The sequence below is a fragment of the Myotis myotis genome, unplaced genomic scaffold (assembly GCF_014108235.1).
Source record: "Myotis myotis isolate mMyoMyo1 unplaced genomic scaffold, mMyoMyo1.p scaffold_m19_p_11, whole genome shotgun sequence".
Taxonomy (NCBI): Eukaryota; Metazoa; Chordata; class Mammalia; order Chiroptera; family Vespertilionidae; genus Myotis; species Myotis myotis.
In genome coordinates this window covers 23383291-23399253 of record NW_023416315.1, presented here as the reverse complement: position 1 = coordinate 23399253, position 15963 = coordinate 23383291, and the positions used below count along the sequence as shown (strand labels likewise).

At 39.7% G+C, this 15963-nt stretch overlaps 2 protein-coding genes across 7 annotated transcripts in view; one reads left to right on the top strand and one right to left on the bottom strand.

Annotated features, from left to right (window-relative positions):
- MPP6 (membrane palmitoylated protein 6) overlaps positions 1-14536 on the top strand; it is a 66941-nt gene extending 52405 nt beyond the window's left edge. For 3 of the 6 annotated variants that reach the window (XM_036327867.1, XM_036327868.1, XM_036327870.1), the window contains 4 exons: positions 894-1055; positions 4746-4948; positions 6844-6972; positions 8354-14536. In XM_036327867.1, the coding sequence (XP_036183760.1) occupies positions 894-1055; positions 4746-4948; positions 6844-6972; positions 8354-8530 (671 nt within the window). In that variant the 3' untranslated portion in view covers positions 8531-14536. Of the gene's footprint in view, positions 1-893; positions 1056-4745; positions 4949-6843; positions 6973-7327; positions 7625-8353 lie in introns of those variants that run through there. The other 3 variants (XM_036327869.1, XM_036327871.1, XM_036327872.1) reach the window with 3 other exon arrangements.
- Positions 10357-15963, bottom strand: part of GSDME (gasdermin E) — a 43709-nt gene continuing 38102 nt past the window's right edge. The window contains exon 11 of the mRNA XM_036327875.1: positions 10357-10428. The gene's annotated coding sequence lies outside the window, so the exon portion shown is untranslated. The remainder of the gene's footprint in view (positions 10429-15963) is intronic.

Below are 15963 nucleotides of genomic sequence, written 5' to 3'. Positions count from 1 at the left end.
ATGTCACTGGGAGGGCACACTCATTCTATAAGGATTACTCATTGATATCACTGGGAGGGCACACTCATTCTATAAGGATTACTCATTGATATCACTGGGAGGGCACACTCATTCTATAAGGATTACTCATTGATGTCACTGGGAGGGCACACTCATTCTATAAGGATTACTCATTGATGTCACTGGGAGGGCACACTCATTCTATAAGGACTACTCATTGATATCACTAGGAGGGCACACTCATTCTATAAGGATTACTCATTGATGTCACTGGGAGGGCACACTCATTCTATAAGGACTACTCATTGATGTCACTGGGAGGGCACACTCATTCTATAAGGATTACTCATTGATGTCACTGGGAGGGCACACTCATTCTATAAGGACTACTCATTGATGTCACTGGGAGGGCACACTCATTCTATAAGGATTACTTATTGATATCACTGGGAGGGCACACTCATTCTATAAGGACTTATTGAAGCAGCCACGCTAGGTATACTGCTGTCCTCCATAGTTGATACACACTTTTTAGCCAATAAATTATATAAACTATTTGTCACCAGATTCTTTATATTAAAGGAATTATTTCTACTCAAGAATTGATAAGAAGGTTTTATCGATAGAATATTTGATAAGGATAAAGCATGGGCATTTTTCTAGCTTGGCTGGACAAATTTTTAAGAAACAAATGGATGGCAGCAGATGTTTAAATCAAAATATAAAATAATTTCTTGTACTTTATCAAATTAATAAAAACATCTGTGCTGAGTACAATTCAAGTGATATTTCACTAGCATGCTTATTAAGTCATTACTGAACAGCATAGCAGAAGTTTCTCATCCACATGAAAGACAACTGAGAGTGGCGTTTCCCATTCCCTGTACCTGCAGAATTTGACCGTCATGAAATCCAGATCTACGAGGAGGTAGCCAGAATGCCTCCCTTCCAGAGAAGGACATTAGTGTTAATAGGAGCTCAAGGTGTGGGGCGAAGAAGCTTGAAAAACAGGTTCATAGTGTTGAATCCCACGAGATTTGGGACCACGGTGCCATGTAAGTCGTGCGTTTTCTTCTCTGTTTAATTGGCCAGAAAATGTAGTGGGGGCAGATAATTGTGATCTTTAGTCCCAAATAGGTTTTTATTGTGTCAATGAAAACAAGCAAATAGAAGATATGGGCAGCTACTCTATGGCCGTCTGGAGGTAGCCCTATTCCCGTCAGCCTGCCGCCTGGTGGCGGTCGCTCCTCCAAACTCTAGTTCAGAAATGCTGAGCACAAGTAGTAAGAGTTGTGGCAAAAGCAGCATTAACTCTGTAGTTTCTTTTACTTCCGGTGTCTGTGTGAAAAGTTGTATTTTTCACCCATTTTGGTGTAAAGAGAAGGGAGAAAGCTGCTGGGTCCTCAGTCGCCTCTCAGTGTGGCCATCCCTTTGTTAACTTGCGTGAGCCTGCAAGGTCATGGTCCTGGTTTTGGATAGCACAGCAGGAGGGACTCACCTTCCAGGGCAGGCGGCGTTAATTAAGGGCCCAGAGATTGAGAGAGAAAATAAAACGATGCTGATGGGAAGTATAACCATTACGTGAACCAAACACTCATGATTTTTGCATTCTTTCCTTATTTGCATATCTACATGTAAAGTTCAGTAGTATTGTCAGAAGTACGCTTGATGAGAGTGGGATTACGTTAAGGAGTGAGATGATATCACTGACTTATTATAAGGACTAATACACATTTGCTTTATTGCGAAGATGCACTAGCCTTCCCTTCTCGGAACTTACATGTTCTGTCCCCGAACAAGGCAGGAGACGAGACAGTGTTGCCTCTGTAAGCTGCCCCCTTCTGACTAACCCAGTATTTCTGAACGTATATTAGGGCCCTTAAGCTGTCCTGAGTCAGATCATAGCCTAATGTCACTCCATCTCTTTTCAATGAGTTTTAGAGTTTCTCTGTTATCCAGCTTGTTTTGAGGTTTAATTCTCGGTGAGTGATCTCATTGCTGAAGTTCTTAGGGCTTGGTTGGAGGAGTAACCTTATTGTTGCCCTCATGTGCTGTTTGTAATCCCTTCAGGGGAAGGCTTCCCATTGTAAGTACATGAATCACAAACCTCAGACAAATCCTAGTTCAGTAGTTATTAAAGCCTCACTGTGGTCAAAGAACTGTAAAGTATTTTATTTTCAGCAAGTTAATACATGTACAATATTTTAATCAAGTAGTACTTAAATAATGGAAAAAATAACCCCCTATTTTCCTCTACCCCCGCCTTGGGCCTACTTACTAGAAACAGTTGCTTCTCTTTCTTTTTGCTGTTTCTTCCGATAGCCTTCCCTATTTCTTAATTGTCTTCATTCTGCTACTTCTTGCCTTGCCCAGTGAGGCCTCGTCTGATGGCTTCCTGACTGCCCTCCAGCGTAGCGGTCACTCTAGCTTCAGTTAACCCCGTCTTATTTTCTTGCACAGCCTCCCCTTCTTCCCCCACCCAGCCATCCCTAGACGTCCTGTTTTCTCCTCTTTACCTTGGTTTTATGTGTATAGTTTTGTTTTAAGCCAAAGACTCACTTATCTATGAAGCCGTGACTTTTGCTTGGAGACCTCTGACTCAGACCTCAGTCCTTTTACTAGTGAGCACCGCGGGCTGTGTCTCGACTGCCCCGCTGTTGCCACAGTGATGTCTCTCCTTTTGCTGCTGTCCTGGCTCAGAACTGTTGTTCCTGGGCCCCATTCTCCTTTCTTGGTTTATGACCTTGTTTTGCTGGGCACATCCTCTTGTAACTTCACAAGAAATGGTGTATGGGATGTCATTTGTGCATCTTTGTATTTGAAGACGTATATTTTCTGCCCTATATCTGATGGATTATTTAGCAGAGAGTAGAAACTCTAGATTGTAAAACTCAAAAGATGTAGCTCTTGAATCCAGTTCTGTTAAGAAGTTCACTGTCAGACCTAGCCGGACCTAGCCGGGTTAGCTTAGTAGATAGAGCATCGGCCTGCAGACCAAAAGGTCCCGGGTTCTATTCCAGTCAAGGGCATATACCTTGGTTGCAGGCTTCTCCCTGGCCCAGGTCGGGGCACGTGCAGGAGGCAACCAGTTGATGTGTTTCTCTCAGTCTTTTCCTCTCTCTTCCACTCTCCCTAAAAAAAAAAAATAAAAAAAAAAAATCAATGGAAAAATACCCATTGGCTACACCAATGTACGTTCCCACCAACCACGCACAAGGATTTGTTCTTTTCTTCACATCCTCGGCAACGCTTGTTTGATTTATTGAGTTTGAAGTTCATTTTGTTCTTATAAAAGTTTTCTTGATGTGTTATGTTTATTATAGATCAGTGATTCTCAACATTGGCTGCACATTAGAATCACCTGGGAATCTTTTTAAAATCCTGATTTCTGGGCCTCATCCTCCGGAAATTCTGTTTCTTTGTTATGGGTTGGGGCCACAACATCAGTAACAAAGAAACAGAATTTCCGGAGGATGAGGCCCAGAAATCAGGATTTTAAAAAGATTCCCAGGTGATTCTAATGTGCAGCCAAGGTTGAGAACCACTGTTATAGATAGTCTGAATACCATCACCTTTTGATCTGAATTACTTTCTAATTTTAAGTGTATGTGTTTAATGGTTTCTTCAGATATTCTGCATGCATAAGTATTTGATTAGAAGTTGAAAACTTTTTTATATCTGATCCAGCCAAGCTCAGATTAAGGCTAAATTTGAAAGTAGCTCTCTTGTGCCCCCTTTCCCTCTCCTCCCCTCCTTCCCTCCTTCCAAGCTAGTATTAACAGGTTGGCAGAGAGTACCTATCTCTGCATCTTTGCAGCAGTTTGAAAGGTGATAATAGTCCGTTCCTAGTATGGCCCAAGTTGCAGGGGAGTGGTATGTCTCTGAAAGTATTTACTAGTAGAGCTCTAAAATGTCAGACAAAAGGATCCTCTAAATTTCCACTTGGTTTCTTTGTTCTCATTCTCTGAACAAGAATACACATATCAGATCAGAAGAGAGAAAGTTAATAGACCTTAATAACTTTGAGGTGGCTAGTTCCACCACTAATGCACAAAATATAATAAATAGGAGTATAAATAAGCAGGAAGCTGAAATAAAGGCGTTGAGACAAAATAAAGGATAATTTGTGGGTAAAGTACACTTCAGAAAATTGATAATACCAACCAAGAATAGGAGAACTTTGCTCAGTTACTTGGCACTCAATTAGGAAATGTTAAAGTGAAAAGAGAGGACATAATTGATATTCCTTAGGAAAGGGGAGTAAGTGCGGGTCAGCTGGAAAAGATACTCACTTGCAACATACCTCACACTTCCTAGGATTCACCACAATTAAGAATTTAGATGCAGGACTCTGCTTCCAGGTAACCATATTTTGAGTTTCAAACTGACCTTATCTAGCACATTTTTTGGATACAAATTATATATTGGGGACTACCTTTTAAAGCATTCCTGTAAATGAGGGATCAGCAAATTATTTTGCTCAAGGGCCACGTGGTAAATATTTTAGGTTTTGCAGGTCATCTAGTCTCTCCCGCAACTGCTCCACCAGTATAAAACAAGTGAAGCATAGGTAAGAAGAATGAGCATAGCTGTGGTCCAATAAAACTTTATCTGCAAAAATAGGAAGCAGGCAGATTTGGCCGTAGACACTAAACAGAAGCATCTTAAGCTACCCTGTTCATTTTAGTCTGTTTTCTAAAATCCTACATTCTCTTTGTGTAAATTCTCAACATTATTTTATTTAGTTACCTCAAGGAAACCAAGGGAAGATGAAAAAGATGGCCAGGCATATAAGTTCGTGTCACGGTCTGAGATGGAAGCAGATATTAAAGCTGGAAAATATTTGGAACATGGGGAATATGAAGGAAATCTTTATGGAACCAAGATTGACTCTATTCTTGAAGTTGTCCAAACTGGACGAACTTGTATCTTGGATGTCAACCCACAAGTAAGCTGCATGGATTCCAAAGCTGATTTTAAGTTTTATTTCCCATGGAGTTTTTGTTTTGTTTTGATTTGAGATTGTGAAGGTAGCCCTTTCCCTCCATTACCTGGTAGAGAACCTTGTTATGCATCCACTAGTTAAATAAATCTCTGATCAATTAGCCAAGTACTAGAAACATGACAGAAGTTTAGTATTTGTTTACTTGTTCAAGTAATACATAAATGCATACATTAGAAAATGTGAAATTTAAAATTTAAACCAGACTGCAAAATAGTCACGGGGATGAAAAGTACAGCCTCGGAAATATAGTAATACTGCAATGACTATGTATGGTGCCAGTTTGGTACTGGAAATATCAGGGGGAGCACTTTATAAAGTATATAACCACTGTGCTGTACACTTGAAACTAATGTAAAATAATATTGAACTTAAACTGTAGTTGAAAGAATTTTTTAATTAAAGATAATTAAAAAGAATAAAAATTTGCAGTCACACCCCTTCCCACCAAACACACACACACACACACACACACACAAATATTCATTTCATTCCCATTCCATTCTGTGTCTCTCTCACTGACCCTTCCCACCCTTCTGCTTCCCTACTCAGAGGTAAATATTATTGAGTTTGGTGTGTATCTTTCTATCTTTTTAGTATGCCTTAAGTAAAAAATTATATATTTGTGTGTGTGTGTGTGTGTGTGTGTGTACACACACATACTAGTATATACTGGGTGACCCAAAAAATGTATACACACACTGAATAATTATAAAAGCAGTGTTTATTAAAATACATTTCATTTTAATAGCTATCAGCTGTTAAAGTGTGTATATACATTTTTTGGGACACTCTATAATACATGTACACATATACATATATATAGTTTTCTCTTTTTATTGATTCTTTTACATAAATGAAAAATTCTATACAAAACCTTTAGTTCTTTTTATTAAATAACTAGAGGCCTGGTGCACAAAAATTTGTGCACTTGAGGGGGTCCTTTAGCCTGGCCTGTGCCCTCTCGCAGTCTGGGACCCCTTGGGGGGTGGCCACCTGCTGGCTTAGGCCCGCTCCCCGGGGGGATCGGGCCTAAGCTGGCAGTCAGGCATCCCTCTGGCAGCCCGGGAGCCCTCGGGGGATGTCCACTTGCCAGCAGGGAGCAGGCCTAAGCTGCAGTCGGACATCCTTACCGCTGCTGAGGAGGCAAGAGAGGCTCCCGCCACCACCACTGTGCTGGCAGCCACCAGCCTGGCTTGTAGCTAAGCAGAGCTCCCCCTGTGGGAGTGCACTGACCACCAGGGGCAGCTCCTGCATTGAGCATCTGCCCCCTGGTGGTCAGTGTGTGTCATAGTGACCAGTCATTCTGCTGTTAGGGTCAATTTGCATATTACCCTTTTATTATATGGGAATAGGATGTTTCTTGCAGACCTTTTCATGTTGATTGCTGTAGAGCTTTTTTTATTCTTTGTAATTGCTGCATAATATTTCATAATATAGGCATATATTAACTTATGTAACCACTGTCCAGCTAGTAGGCAATGAAATTATTTCTAGTTTTTTCAGTATTAGCAGAATTCTCTAATTAACATAAAAAAAACATTTACAGCGTTCTTGCTGACTTTTGGGTCCTTCATTAATGCTTTTTTTGTTGTTCAGGAAGCTCAAAGAGTAGAGAGGTCAGAACACAATTAATGGGTCACTGTTTTAGGAAAGTACTGTATGGAATCAAAGGATAGAAGTGTTCCATAGTTTGTATGGAATCAAAGGGGCAAGTGTTCAATTATATTCTTAATCCTTAGGAAGAGGCAGATAGACTTTGGTTATTTATTGAAAAGTAAAGGGAAACAGTACAAATTCTAATCCTATGTAAGTCGGTGTGTGGTGGTTCTCCTGCACAGGCCCTGAAGGTGCTGAGGACATCGGAGTTCATGCCCTACGTTGTCTTCATCGCTGCTCCGGAGCTGGAGACGTTGCGCGCCATGCACAAAGCTGTGGTGGACGCTGGCATTGCTACCAAGCTTTTGACGGTGAGCACTTCTTTTTAGGTTAACAATATTACTTCCTCCTACAATTTGTCCTTTTCCTATTGTTATGCTGGTGGTTCCTAATTTATATATAGATAAATATAAGTCACCTACTTGGATGCCTCACAGGCATCTTAAACTTAACGTGTACAATGTAGAACATTTGCTTTCCCTCCCCCACCCCCACCCCCACCCCCACCCCCCAAAAAAATCATGTTCTCTCCATCCCTACTCTGCATCTTCTAAACCCACCCGCTTAACTCATGCTAGAAACCCAAGAGCATCTCCATTCAGTCATTTTCCTCACTTTGCACATCCAGCCCATCAGCTAATCCTAATGGTTTTATCACCAACATAGGTAAATAGTCTGGGTCATTTCCATACCTTTTGCCACCATCATAATCCAGCGATGTCTCCATTGCATCTGGGTCCTTCATGACCTCTTCTGTGTTCATCTCAACTTACTACTCCCCTCAACCCATAACTGTCTGTGCCTCCTGGTCTCCTGTGTCCTCACACGTCCGGGCATTTCCCGCTGGATTCGGCATTGCTGTTTTCTCTGCCCAGATGCTCTTGCTCCCACTTGGTTCTCAGTTTAAAAGTACTGTACTCCGTGTCTTTGTAAGTAGATCTCTTAAAATGCGTTGCTCCTGATTTTTTTATTTTATAGAATTCACTACACTCCACAAGTTCTTGTGTTTATTTGCCCTTTATCTGTCTCCTTCACTATAGGGTAGGAACCCCCTCTGTCCTATTCATTGTTATATCCATAAATAATGAAACACAGTAGACACTTTAATAGAAACTCAATATTTGAAGAACATGTAGAATTGTGAAATTTCAAAACACTTGTAAAAGCTTTTCTTATTCATGCAGAACCCATTATGTGTTCCCCTACATCATTCTAAAATGACTAGAAATAGTCTATAATATATAAGTAATGCTAGCAAAAATAATAATAATAATAATAATGTGAAGTTAGTCTTCAAAAATACATTTGTAAGATTTTCTTTCCTGGAAATAGGCAGCAAATTTAGCTTTGAGCTTAACAGTCACTAGAAATTGGGTTCCATAATCTAGAGTCCATTAGATTTCATCCTAAAATTATTGTCAGCAGTCTTTTAGGAATCTTATCCTAAATGTCAATGAAACAGAAGATACAGGGTACTCATAAGCACACACATGAACGCGGCTGGGAAGATGGGTACAGGAATAGGTGGTAATGTCTTTTTAACACTCTATGGATTAGATTTTGAGAATTAATATCAGAATCACAATAAAAAATTATCCAAGCTACTAATTTCTTATGTTCACTCTGAGTTGCTATTTGAGCAAGTAAATTTACATTATAATAAAAACATTTCCTTTTAAAACTCTTTGACAGGACTCTGACTTGAAGAAAACAGTGGATGAAAGTGCACGAATTCAGAGAGCATACAACCACTATTTTGATTTGATCATCGTAAACGACAATCTAGACAAAGCCTTTGAGAAACTACAAACTGCCATAGGGAACCTGAGAATGGAGCCACAGTGGGTCCCCATCAGCTGGGTGTACTGATGAGTCAGTAAGGTTCACAATTAAAATGCAGCTTTTAGAAAGTGACGACAGCAAATAAACTTACTACTGGGAAAACGCGTGCACAGAGACGATGTCTGCAAGGCCAGGCCTTTTTACCGTAGATTGAAATGCCAGTACACTCTTCCGAATTTTTATAGACAGTGTGGCTGGGAAGGGGTACTAATATATAATTTATCTTAATTTTTCTAACTTTTTATGGACAATCTATTCATATCACATAAAGAAATGCGTTGAAGCATTTTGTATATGTTTTGATTTAGTGCCCTTGCCTTTTTCATCACAAGAATTTCCAACTCATTCATTTGAACCTTGGTCTCACATTTTCACTGTGATAATGAATACTTGAAATAGTTTTGTAAAGTTGCCATTTAGCTCAGTATTTAACAAGTGAAGGGGAAGTTACTCTAGAATATAGTTGTTATTGGCCTTCTTTCCTAATATAATTTCTTAAAGGAGCAGAACCTGAATGTCAGTGCTACAGCAAGTCTACCACCATCCAAATCTGACATCAGAAGCCTTGCTCAATGCTAATTAGCTTCGTTATTTCAGAGATCTATGGCTGTCCAGTCTGACTTACACAGATGTATTGGGTTTTTCCCCCTTCATTTCTATCTTTAGTGAAAAAATGAGCAATACCTTGCACTCTCATTTGTCGCAAAGACAGGCTGATGTGAAGTTACCATGTACACAGCAAGCAAGCTGGGTGGGCTCAGAGAGCGCCTCCTGTAAACAGCAAAATGACACTTGCCGTTTATTTTTTTTTTTCACAGGTAAAAATTTCATGGACAAAAACGAACTTCTTACACAGGTTTTTATTAGGCTATGGTCAGCAACTGTATCATGCCTCTGCCTTTTTCTGTGATGTGTAAAGATGCCTCTGAGTTTGAAGTTCGGGGCTGTGAACAACCAGTGTGCTTTGTGAAGTATGATGTGATCGTTAAGGTTATCTGTTCGATGTGTTGTGTAGAAAACCCAGACCACTGAATGATTTTTAAAATTTGGAAATAATGGTCAGCTATTTTACCTATATATAACATATACATTATATAATATATACATTGTGTATATATATTATATAATATGTATTGAATTCTTTTACATTTCTGTAAGGAAATGCACTTTTGTTTAATGATTAGGGGGTAAAAACAGTTCTCCTCTAGATGCATTAATGTATACAAATTTCCAAATCAACCCCAGTTAATACGTTCCTTTAGGATTCTTGGGTGGTATACTTTCTTCCTGAAAAGTATTCAGAGATGCAGCTCATCGTCGAACTAAGTCGTCCATATTTTATATTGCTGCTTGCTGTTCACATAGAAGTCCTCACACTTGAAGGGTTCGGTCCTTACCCGGGGGTGGTTGTCTTTGCCGGTGGCAGGCACCTGGCTGTGGCCTGTTCTCCGCCACCAGGGCTGTCACATGGAATGCCCGCGGGAGGGCTGGCGGAGGGGGAAATGCAGGTGGTGAGTGGTACGCACACACTGTTGTAAATCTTTTCACAATAAAACAAAACTCTCAAGTTGCTGTATTTTAAGAGTGGAAATCCATAGATACTTTTAAATTCCAGGATTTCATATCCAGAACACAAATTCATGTTCTTTGTCCATAGGATAGGAAATTGGTGGCAAAATGTATCACATTCATTTAATATCTTCGATAACTTTTAAACCGCTTATATCTACGTCACCTTATTGGCTTCTCCGAGCAACATGGATCCAAGCACAGGGTTGAGGTGAGGTCCTGTGACTTAGTGTTCCCACACATTGTAAGTTTTAAGAGGAATTTCATTTCCACATTCTCTGTGTGCCTTCGTCTGTGAACAGCTTTGGGATCCTTGTAGCAGCACAAACAGCTTCTCCACAAATTATTTCAACCACCTTGGCAAAATAGAGATGATTTTTACATCATATGTATTTTTAGCTTTATCATATGGGATAAAGTGCATATTATTTAGAAAACAGTCTCTATGTAAAGGAGTTGTTTCTATTATACTCATCAGAAACTATTAAGTACACACTAGTTCCCTACTAATATGAAATAAGCGATGCAGTTTAGTTCATTTCAGCCGAGAAGCCAGAGTTGAAGAGAATACATTTAGAAAAGTTCATTGTTTCTCAATAAAGCCACTGAACTTGGAACTCGAGTGCCATCTGAGTCCGCAGGAACCACAGAGATCTCGGGGCGGGCAGGCCCAGCGGCCCAGGATTCTCCCGCAGCCGTGAGTACGGCTAAGATGATTAGCTTTGCCGAAGAGAAAGTGGTTTAAAGTGATGTTGAACGATTGCTAATAGTCACAGTGCACGCACACACGTGTTTATGCTTTCGGGAAAGATGATGTTCCTGTTTGGACATTAACGACCCGAGGATTCCTTGTGGGCAGGCGAGTGTCCGCATTCAGGGCATGACTGTTTACATACAAGTAGATACACATACATTTTTCACTTTCAAATGTAAAAATACCCAGAGTTGATGTCTCTGATTAAGTAAAATTTAACCCTAATTACTGGAATATACGCGATGTGCTATAAGTGGAATTTCACCTTTATTACAGCCATGCCTTGATGGTGCATTCTCAATTTCTATTTGATGCTTCGGGACTATCAAACATCCAGTACATCAGGGCTTGATTTACTCTTACCAACTCTCACTATACAATTGCTGAGCATAGCTTACTAAAAGTCGTTATTATAAACCCAATATGACTACTGCAAAAGTAGCTTGAACCTAAATTCCATAATTTAGCAAAATCTACTTATAATTGCTGACGACACATTTTCCTTAAAAGAGCAAATTGGTAATTAATACAAGTTTAGAAAATACAAACTAGCAGTAAAATATAATGTGGCATTATAGATTATGGCCAGATACTAGTTGTTTTGACCATAATATCCTAATAACAATAAACAACGATCTTTACTTTAACGTTTTATTAAATTGGTACTTATTTTTATGTATAACAAGTGTCATGATCATGATTGGAGTTGATTTTCAAGATGGATAGCCATGGAATTAGGTATAATTATTTTGAATTGGTAAACACTGAGCATAAAAGTTTGAAAATTGATCAAAATAATGACCTGCTTAACATTGCATCTTTACAACTTCTGAAAAAATACTCAGTTTTTCCAGAAATCACAGGCTAGAGAGCCAATAATTTTTTAATAATAAACCTTTATACCAAATATGGAAAAGGCAATCCTGAAATTTTGTGTATATAGATAGCAGGTCATTTTTTAAATGTTTAAGTCACTATATATAAATATATATATAGTATATATACAGCTATGTATAGAATATGTAAAATTTCCAAAATACATGAATAGTAAAACTAAATATATTTCACCCATGTAATTATAACTAATATTCTTAAATTTTTGATTACTTCCCAATTCTTAAGCATTCAGGAACTTCTTTCACTTTGTTTGAAAGGGCTTACCTTGAGTCAGGTACTAATCGCCCTTTTGAAAAATAAATGAAGTATTAAGCCCATGAAGTTAACATCATAACTTAATTTCCTTAAGGAAAAAGGAAAGTGCTAGACAGAAACCTCTTGGAAAATTCTTATTTAAACCTAATGAATTTTTTATATGGTTCAGGCTTAGAGATTATGGTACCTGCCCTCCTCTTGTTCCAAAGGATGTGCTGAGAGCATTCATGTAATAACATTTATAATGTATTTTGAGTTCTTAGGACAGATTCACTATTTTAATGATAAGATTATTGTATATAGTACAAGTGAAAATTATTCACAAACTTATGAATTCCATTGACTAATAATTCAGCATCATATCCGTTTTTATGTAGACATTGTATAGCTGAGAAAGATAACAGTTATGTAATTTTTTAAGGTAAGATTATTTTTTAAATAATTTTTTGTTAGCTTCAAGTTTTATTCATTTTTAAAATATTTCCCATAATCTGTCATGTTACTTTCTGTGTTCCTGGAATGATTTAGTGCACAGAATAAAAAATGAGTCTTTAATCACCAAAAAGTGAAGGAAATGATGATATCAAATGTCCAAGGTAAGAATTTAAAAGCATGGTTTTCACTTCTGCAGTATACTGCACTACCTTCTTTAAAAGTTGCTCTTTTGATAAAAATGACTGAGATCCTAATTCTGACTCCTGACCTTTAGTAAAATTTTTATGTTCCTTTACTTTTAATATTCCATTTGTTAAATAAGGCTAACTTAATGTTTGTCTTCAGCTTCAATTACAAAACGTAATCTGTAGTTCTGATACGGTAAATGCTAGACTAGGAAGTCTACTTGGTCTGTCTGTTACATGTGTGCGCTTGCATTGAGGTTACTTACCTCTTCATTCTGTTAAAGTGCCCCTCTTCCAGAGCTAACAGAACCTGGTGCATGCCATCCTGGAATCTCGTCTCCAGCTTTAGAACAGCTCTGAGCCGGAAGAGGGTCTGTCCCGCTCTCAGTGGCCCAGGGCAGGAGGTCCATGTTAGTTTAGAATCCCTTTTCAAGTTAAAACGCTTAGCAAGTCCTTGCTGCCAACCGGACCACTCACAAATCAATTAAGTAAGCAGTCCAGTGCTCTCCTACATCACAAGGCACACTGATCTTTGCCCCTTAGAGCTGCTCTACCCTGTTCTTACGCCTAAAACTTGTTGCCAAAGCCCATGTTGTTTACCTGGTGGTATTAAGTCTAAAGGGGGTCTGTTTCTCAGGTCATTGGTGGACCTCTAACCTGACCGAATGCATTTCCGTGACCCTCTCTGATGCCTCGCAGCCATTGGCTGGCTGGCGGTGCAGCATTATAATGGTAACTGACCTCCACACACCAAAGTCCGTCTGTCAGAAGCGAAGATTCTCTCTCTTTTTTTTTTTACTACTAGCTTTTACTATTTTCTAATCTTCAGCACAAACTAAATGAACACATCTACAGTGAACGTAAATGGTGCTTATAACTTGGGAGATGGAAGACTGATGCTTGTAAGCCTGTGTTGGGTCCCACTGAACAGGCTTCCATAGAGCAGAAGCCCACAGGTCTGCTTTTAAAAGTCGGAAATTGAGGTCCGTATTGTACTTCAGAAATAGCAAGCCGGGGGAGAGACATAAATCTGACAGGCCATGCCTGAAATTTGCTTTTCCTCACATCAGTCAAGGTGGCCTGGGAGCGTGGAGGGAGGGGAAACGCGTAGCATGAAAAACCTCTCGGCTGTGAGGATGTGGTTTTCCTCTTATCCTTAAATAGGAGAGATGGGCAGGGGTATTAGTCACCTTGCCTGGAGCACCGAGAGCTTGTTCTGGGAACATGGTCCAAATGAGAAATGGCCTTCGAGCTTCCAGACAGAACCAGACTCAAGGAAGAGCTCATCTCCATCTGCCCTTGAAATGCAAGATGGATGGTGCTCGTGGCTGTGTGCTGTCTTTAAAGAACTGGCTCCTGCCTGTTCGGTAACATTGGTTGTTAAGGAAGTGGTGCCTCGGGTTTTGTGGAGACGGGTGAGCACGAGGGGTTGGCACCAGCGTCGTTTCCTACTTGTCCGTCAGGGCCCATGATGAGTGTTTGTTGTGAAAACCCTGATGTGGGGAGTTCCCCATTTCATTTTGGTTCACCTTTATTTTGAACACAGATGCATGCTTTTTCTAACCTCTAGTCTGTGAAGTGATTGTAGGACTTTTTTTTTTTTTTAACGGAGGACAAAATCTTGTTGGCAACCTAAAAATCAAAGCTGCTAAAGTAAGTTTCTGATGAAAAAGTTCAAAAATAAAAACTAATTGCTACTGCTTTCCCAGTAATTGTATTGCTAAGTCGTGTGTAAAAGAAATATTACTGTCCTTGTATAAATAAAATTTTTCTGTAATACAATTATTGATTTTTCAGAAGCTGTCCCTATAAAATTTTTCTTTTCACGTATTTCCAGATACTGCCCCAAACAAAAATTATTGAAATGTTCAATCTGTGAAATTCTATATGCCTGGTAAAGTATTTTTGTATGTAAAAAGAAATAAATATTTAATATTGGAAAAATGTAATGTTTCATTTATAAGTAGAACTGAGGCTTACAGATAGTAAAATACAGAGACTATGAGGTTAGCTTTGGAAACTTCTTTTAAATGCTAATAATTTTTATAAAAAGCCTCTAATGTAATTTAGTTTTATAAATTTTCACCTGCCTCTCCTCTTGAACAAGGAAACCCTAACTATTGTTTCTTCTAAGCCAGCCCAAGTTTCAAACACAACATACTCAAGGAAAGAAGTTCCAAGACAGAGAAGATTGAAATACAGGATCAAGAAAAGGCCTCTGTGCTCAGAGGGCATGGGGTGCTCCTAGGACCATTGCCAGAGATACCTGGTGGGAGACAGGTGTGCGGTGGCGGGCAGCTCAGCCCCAGCCCTGCCACGAAGCGGCGGACCCACCCGGCTGGCCAAGCGATGGAGGCGTGACCGTGGTGCGTGCAAGAAGTCTGTGTCCAGAAAAGGTACTTTGCTACTCTTTCCCCAGCTGGTTTCTGGGATCCTATACCTCATGGTTGAGAAATTGCTAGTTCAGTGTATTTCTGATGTCTCCCAAAGAATCATTGTGACCTACAGCAGTTCCTGGATTAACGTGGTTTCGTTCATTGTCGTTTCATTCTAACGTTGATGCGGGGGAAATCAGTTACGGGCCAGAGCCACTGTCTGGAGTTTGCACGTGGGTTTTCTCTGGGCATTCGGTTTCCTTCCACATCCCAAAGGTGGGCATGTTGGATTAATTGGCGTGTCCACACTGCCCCAGTCTGTGTGTGGGTGTGAGTGGCCCTGCGATGGAAGGGCGCCCTGAGCTGCTGGAAAGGCCTCAGCCACCAGGGACCAGGAACTGGCATCGTCGGTTTGGAAAATCATTCTTGTTTTTAATTCATCTTTCTTAAATGTTTGTATAGCTCACATCTGTTTCATTGTCTAATATTTGAAGTGTTTGAGATCTTTATTTAGAAGTGTGGTGATGCTTTTGTGACCAGGACTAGGCCATAGGAACTTGACTTGTGTTTGTATCAGCTAGCTTATGGTGAAAAATGGTTTCATTACATGTTGTTTTGCTTAAAGTCGCAGTTTCCAAGAACCTATGGACTTCCGTCTTTTACTACCTGTCAGTTTTCTATCAGCACAGTAACAAATTACCACAAATTTAGCAGCTTAAAACACAGACTTCTTCTCTCAGTTCTGGGGGGCCAGGAGCACCTGATGCAGCCTCAGGCTACATCCTTCCCAGTAGCTGAGTTTTAAGACAACAGGGTAACTGACCAGTGTCAGGGCAGCTGTGGAACAGCTAAGAAATGAATGCCTTCGTCGCCTGTTCGATGTAACCCAAGCTTTTACACTTGCTGGGATGGCTCCTTTTCTGTCTGTCTGACGTCTGTTTTTTTGTGTGTGTGCACTTTGGTTTGGGCTTTTTTATTATTATCTAGAGA